Genomic DNA, 6,923 nt, shown 5'->3' with positions numbered 1-6,923 from the left:
TCTATCTGAGCTTGGTGAAGTTTGTGTTCAATGGTGCATATTCTATTTTTAGTAGATCAAAGTATGGTTTGAAGACTCTGCAAAATCTGCTGATATTATATATAGATATATTAGCATTTTCCACATCTACTTGGACCAAAATGCTTATTGAAATTCAAGAATAATTATGTGGGATTGATTTATACAATTGGATATTGATGTAGCAACCGTGATGGAATTACTTATCGTGCAAGTTCATTACCATTTAACAATCCTTTATGACCTATGGGTTCTGCAATTAATGTCAGTACTGGCAATATAAAGGCATGAGCAATTTGATTAGCTGTCTGCTAGAAATAAATGCCAAAGGTGGCTATGTTCTTCTTGCCACTCCTCCAACTGATTCAGAATGGTCCACTAAGATTTAAGTAGGAGCTTACAATTCCTTATCCCTCAACTGTTAATTGAGGGATCATATCAGACTTTTTTCCCAATGTCATCATTTCTAGGTGTCAGATTAGAGTCACCTGGAAATAGGATTGCAGAACGTTCAGGATGAGGATATGGGGGCAGGGGACAGATTTCCCAATTAGCTTTATGTGGTGGATAGTGGGTAGACACAATTGGTACACTGTTTGTAATCGTGGGAACTTATCAGAGCCAATTATTTAAAATTGTGCCAGCGAAACACTAGAATGCCAATAGGAAAATGAGTAAAATCCTGATGATGCATGCATGTTTTCCATTTCAATTAAGAGAGGTATTTATTTATTTATTTGATTATTTTTGTGAAAGCATTTGTCGTCCTTCCTAACTCTCTCATCCCATGCCTTCTTTCACCATGCCCTTCAAGCACTCTAGGAGTCCAGCTCTTGTACTGTTGTGTTGCTGGAACCAAAATGATCGAGTTCAGGATGCTTGTTTATCTGTCTGGGTAACTATGAGTTAAATGTGAGATTGAAATTGCAACATCAAATTTTGTGTATGTTTGTATGTACATTTTCGGTTTCTGATATTGTTCATTATTTTATAGTTTAGTTTTTGATGCTTTGGAGCAATGATTCAACTCAAAACTTCGTTCCCTCTTAACTCAAGCACTTGCGAATAAAATGCTTAATAATACAAGATTGTAACTGAGTTTTGTGGATTTCATTCAACCACTTGCAGCTTATATGTTTGTCAAGCCAAAAAAGAAAACGACAGGCAAAGAAGCAAACAGAGGTGTGGAAAATGACAAAGTTCCTGTAGAAGCTTTCTTGGAACCTGCAACCACTTCAATTCTTGAGAGACTACCTCCTCCAGTTATTCGGGAGGAAAAGGAACACGTACCTGAAGATCAGCAGCATGACCTTTTTAAGTGGATATTGGAAGAGAAGAGAAAAATCAAACCCAAGGATCGTGAAGAGAAGAAACAAATTGATGAAGAGAAAGCCATTCTCAAACAGTTTATACGCGCAAAGTCCAATCCAAGTCTTTAATTGATACTTTAACATTGGTGTTTGTTGTAAAAAAGATACGAGTTTAGCTTTTTGGGTTGCTCATGAGTTATGAGTTAGAGATTCTGCAATTGGATATGCATTCCTCTTACATTCTTCTTCAATGTCTCGGCTAATCAGATAGATATTGCAAATGTAAACACCAAAACTAGGACATTATTTGTATTACTTGTGGCTAATAATTTTGTTCATTTTGAGATGGTGGCAAAAGACAAAATTAGAGATTTGGCTTTGCACCAAGTAGAGGTTAGAAATATTTGCAAGGCTTGTGGAGACCCCACCATTTAAATTGCTTGTAGTCCAACCACATCCACTCTTTTCTATCCAATCCCAACTCATGCACATGCTCCCAAACACCACTCTTACCTGGAGCAATCGTTTTAGATTTTCAATATGAGATCATAGCTCTTCTACTTCTGCGTCACTGGTTGATCTCTTCACTCTTCGCTACTTGAGCCAACTTGAAAAATCAAGTTTTTGACCTTCAATGCCAGGAGCCATCGAAGTCTCAGGTACTACAGAACTGTAGTTTCTTAACTGAATTTCAAACCTGGCAGTTCCTTTGTTACAGCTAAATATGTTCCACTTTTATTTCTTCCCAGTTCTTGATTTCATGGGTCTTCAGTCATCATCACCACCTTCGCAAATGTCCATAAAGGGTACACGATGACCAATTATTTGTTTTTTTTTTTTTTTCTTTCCTTGTTTTTCTCGGAACATTAAAAATCTTACAGGGCTTGTATTTCATAATCATTCTGTAGTTTCCATGGGCAAAAGAGAGTATGAAACACGAGACAAGGGAGATTTCATTTTGTAATATCGTTTCCTCTCTTACTTCGCAGTTTTTTTTTTTTTTTTGATGTATGAAACGTTCAAGTTTTACTCATACACGTTGTGTGTTGGAGCAGTCCATTATCAACACTCCGCGAAAATTTGATTGTTACACTGCAGGATGCCAAGGGAAATGAAATATCACATACAGGTTTTAGCACAATCGTTTCCCATTTGCTTTAATTGATCACTTGCACTAAATTCTATTCATCTGTTCATCAGCAACGGGATGGTTATGATTGGTTGCAGGTGTGGAGACAAGGTTAGTAATAGAGAAGGGTATTTGGGATGACACATTTTCCTTGGAAGGAGGTGGGCATGTGCGCATGAAGTTGCAGTTTGTCCTCAGTGAAGCAGACCGCCATCGTATCCGTCTCATGGTGCAGTTACTCTGTTCTCTTCCTTTAATATCTTAACTCTCTTGTGCCCTTCTAGTCCAATTGGATAGTTATTGTTATTAAGTGATCACTAACTTATCTACCGATGGCACGACAAACCAGCAATTCCAGTGTTTCTGTACCCACAAACTAGAGCAATCCTTAGGAATTTTCTTCATTAGCCCCTTGAGACAATTAGTTTTGTATTTCCAAATAGATGGTTGTGTTGATTCTGGTTTTAGTTGATGTGTTAGTGGAGCTTGTCATCGAAATCTTTTTGCGCAAAATGTACTTTATTGGAGTAGTTAGATAGCCTTATTGCTTTCAAGCCTTTTGTTTTCATTCTTGGGAGTTAGAAGAAACATAAAGTATCTCTTCTGTCTTCTTGTCATATGTTTAAATCTTGTTTGCAGAGAGAGTTGGCATTGAAAAAGAAACATGATGAGCTTCTCAGCAGTGAACCTAGATGTCCAGAATATGCTACTGCTGTTGATAGTAGGGTTGCATCATCTTCATGGCCCAAACATGAGGTCTCAGGTTTGATATTGCTTAAATGAAATAAATTAGAAAATGTTTAAACAGAAATATGAAAGCTAAAAGAACAAATAGTAAAATCAAACTCCCCTATCTGAAAGGCTTTTTTCTTGATTTCTGACTGCTCCACCTTCTCAAGATTCTAGAAAAGGAGTTTTTCAAAGTGAAGTTATGGCGACTCAAGTTAGTCTGATAGAGACTCCTCCCACTTTTTCTAAAAGTGGAAAATCTTGTCTGGACAACAGAGAAGGAACAAATTGTGTTCTGAAGCAAACAAGTCCAGTTAAGGATCCCTGAACATTGCTTGTGAATGTTGTTTCTTCCATTGAAAAACAAAGCATTTGATAATTACCTCAAGATCTTCTCACAACATTTGACCTGTTTTAGAATGATCCAGATAAACATGAAGGCTCTCCATCCATTGCTCCTGTTTCACAAGGATTTGGAGCCAATCTAAATGAAGAAAGCCACAAGAGCTTAGGAAAGAAGAGAGGAACGGAGCCTCCGCCCATTGATGTTCCCCTTAAAACCATTCGCTCAAAAGAAGCTCTGTATTTTGGAAGCTCAGAACCAGAAGTGACTGCAAGTGATAAGATTCCTGTGAAACTTAAAGGACATGGGGATAGTGTCCCGGGGAAGCAGAACCCAGTGAACAAAACTCCTAGCAATGTAAGGAACATGATAACTGCATTTGAAAGTAGTCTAAATCAGGTGTGTTTGGTTTATTGTTCTAAAATTCTGCGTGTTAGAACCAGCAAATTCTTACTTTTCTAAAATGTTACTCAACAAAACTTGTGATGATGCAGGATGTGAAACCAAAAGAAACACCGCTACCAATAAAATCTGCATTGAGCAGGTTGGAAATGGAATTTCCTCCAAAATGTTTTTGGTCAGATGAAGTTAGAACAGAAAAGAATATACCAGAACAATCACTTACAGGAAGGGATAGAAGTCCTTATCTTATAGAAGATATTCAAGGAGCCTCAAATAATATCAGAGAAGGAGAAGAGCATGTTGGTTTTGTTCGTGCACCTACTGTGGCTACTTCATCTCAGGATACAGGGAAGTCGGAGGAAGAGTTAAGTGATGCAAGTTTTCGAAATAAAGGATCAAATGTAGTTTTGAAGAATAAACTCCAACTTATGGATAAAACTGACATAGGGAAAGAGAAAACATCTGATGTTTTGTTGAGATCTTTGGTAGGTGACAAAGCTTCTATTTCAGGAAGAATGATTAATGAGTATTTGGGTAAACAACCATATTGTAAGTTGTTAGCCGGGAAAAAACATTCAGGTGGCAATTTGCTCATAACTAAAAGTGGAAAAGAAACTCACTCAAAAGATTTGGAAAGAATCAGCATTCAAGAAGGTTCAGGAGATGCGCATCATTCTTCAGAATGCCATGGTGCTTGGATATTCCCTTTTGAAAGACGGCGGTTGTGTATCACAACTGCAGGAACCCAACTATTGAATCTAATGGGAAGTTTCTGGGATGACACGGAAGTGCAACCAGGAAAGATGAGTTCTTCTGTAGCAGAAAACACGGAAGAGGTATTTATTTTCTTCAATGGATAACTTTTACAATGGCTGAACATTATTCAGCAACAGTCTCATTTTCTTTGTAAAACATCTGTTGAAGTATGCTTGCTCATAACTCGAGCCATGGTATGAGGTTATGAGCAATAGAATTGGTACTGACACAACCATTGAATGTCGCATTATGATATCGCTACCTGGTTTGACTTGAACACCTTACAGGGGTGATATACACCAATCTCAATAATATATATAGTAACTCTTGCAGATTCAGTAGCATGTACATGCTATGCATCACTGAAGGTGAGTGCTAACTTCATTACTTATTCCTTCCATATAGAATGAGTAATGAGTTTGTTTGTTAAATATGAAGTTAGCAAATTCCAAACGAAACCAACCCAATTCAGCTGAGTTGGAATGATGCACATATTCGTGGTTGTCTGACCATTTATGGCTGAATGACTTTCCTTGTGATTTTTCAGAAATTCAATTCAATAATCTAATGATTTCTTTGCCTATTATATCCAGCTTAGTGTCCATGGTGGCACTGGTGTCATGTCCAAAGAACGCGAGAAGACCTCTCAAAGACAGAAATTGTCAAAACTTCGGGGTTCAATTGATGCTGAAACTTCTGGAGGACCAGTTGGGCAGGTTTCTTCCTTTTCCTTTTCTCCAAACCATGCTTTTTATATATATATATATATATATATATAATTACTTGGAGCTATCTTTAGAAGGATTAATTAATGGACAAAAATCTATTCTACACCAATTACTATATTACTTTTTGAACAGACCAACAATCATTTTGTGTATTCATCTGATCCACGTCTCCTACCATGAGTGTCTAATGAGAAACACAATGAAGAAACTGGAAGGAAGCAGATCTTTTAACAATGTTCCCGAGAACAACTCTTTTTGAGACAAAAAAACCATTCAAGTCACCAGAACCCACAGTTTTTAAATTTAATAATTACCTTCTTGAATATCTCCATAGAAACAGTGTCAAACAACTTCATTTGTCAATAACTATCTTAGATATCCTGTTGAGGATGTGCTGCCTCAGCATCAAAAGATCCAAAAGTATGGAAACATTAAATTTTTCTATGATGAAGGAGTGTTATTGATTTTGCATTAAATCCATATGAACTGTCAACAGAGACAGATAGAATGTAGTCATTAGAATAATGTACTCTCCTTGCTATCTTCTCCTCACTAGAATGGGAAAAAAGAGCTGGAGAGCTCAGTTGTAAATGTCGTTTTTACTCAGGTGATGAGAGGTGTAATCATGGTTGGGTTTGCTACGCTTGTTCTCCTTACCAGACAGAAAACCAGGTAGCAGGTACCTATGTCATCTCTCCTTTGATGTAGAAGAATGCCGCATGCTCTTCACTTTTATCAACACATCAAACAACATTTTCTTGTCAACATGTTAAGTTGCACTCTTGGGATTTTTCAGATAGACATGCTAGATGATTGGTTGCTGTCCAAGCGGTCAGCTTATAGAAAGTACAGGAACTATTTGTATCCACAAATTGCTTTCAAATTATCCGGATTCTTCTGTAAGGATATGTTGGTGCTCCTATATTTTTAATGAATCCCTGGGCGTATCAAGAAAAACAAGCTTGCTTATAAATGAGTTCCATAAGATCCGGATGAACAATTTTCTGGTATTGTTGACCAGTTTCCAATCGTTTTAGTTTTTACATGCTTTCTTTTGAAGCAAAACAATTAAAAGCACATAAGTGTTTGATAAGAATTTTAATGTGTTGGTACTTAGCTTTTGGATGTGAAAGTTTATTCCATTTTTTTTAAAAAAAAAAGTAATTAAGAAGCCTATTGACTGGTCTATTTAGGGATCAAGAGTAAGAGTTATGCTCAGAGGACCGTTGAACCACCAAATTCAAGCAAGCCTGCAGTGTAAAAGAGAAGACAAGAAAGTCAATAACACACACACACACACGCACATGGTATCAATTTTGAATAGCCTAGTAGTTTTAAACACATGGTTGTTTAGAATTTTAAACGGGCAAATCCAGAAGAATGAAGGTAACAGGTTGAGTGAAGCAATGGAAGTAAGAGAGATCATCAAACCAATTATCGTTCTACAGGTTGGCTGCTTTCTTTCTATCACTAAATGAACATTGCAACAGTGATAATAAGACTTGAAT

General features: G+C 37.0%; 1 protein-coding gene across 4 annotated transcripts; it reads left to right on the top strand.

The window, feature by feature from the left end:
• The first annotated feature begins 1,458 nt into the window (after positions 1-1,458).
• Positions 1,459-6,633, top strand: LOC118048024 (uncharacterized). 4 transcript variants are annotated; one of them, XM_035057528.2, is made up of 12 exons: positions 1,459-1,987; positions 2,078-2,134; positions 2,237-2,288; positions 2,384-2,457; positions 2,556-2,686; positions 3,097-3,220; positions 3,357-3,499; positions 3,605-3,928; positions 4,024-4,767; positions 5,281-5,403; positions 6,023-6,094; positions 6,609-6,633. In XM_035057528.2, exons 1-11 carry the CDS (start codon positions 1,963-1,965, stop codon positions 6,089-6,091), a joined length of 1,866 nt encoding a protein of 621 aa, XP_034913419.1. In that variant the 5' UTR covers positions 1,459-1,962; the 3' UTR covers positions 6,092-6,094; positions 6,609-6,633. The 4 variants fall into 4 exon arrangements, with proteins under 4 accessions (XP_034913419.1, XP_034913418.1, XP_034913420.1 ...); XM_035057527.2 differs by lacking the exon at positions 6,609-6,633 and adding an exon at positions 6,212-6,425; XM_035057529.2 differs by lacking the exon at positions 6,609-6,633 and having other exon boundaries at positions 3,605-3,886; positions 6,023-6,425.
• The last annotated feature ends 290 nt before the right edge of the window (positions 6,634-6,923 follow it).

Source organism: Populus alba, chromosome 6 (assembly GCF_005239225.2).
Source record: "Populus alba chromosome 6, ASM523922v2, whole genome shotgun sequence".
Lineage (NCBI taxonomy): Eukaryota > Viridiplantae > Streptophyta > Magnoliopsida > Malpighiales > Salicaceae > Populus > Populus alba.
The sequence above is the reverse complement of the archived record's forward strand: the minus strand, read 5'-3'. Positions and strand labels throughout refer to the sequence as shown.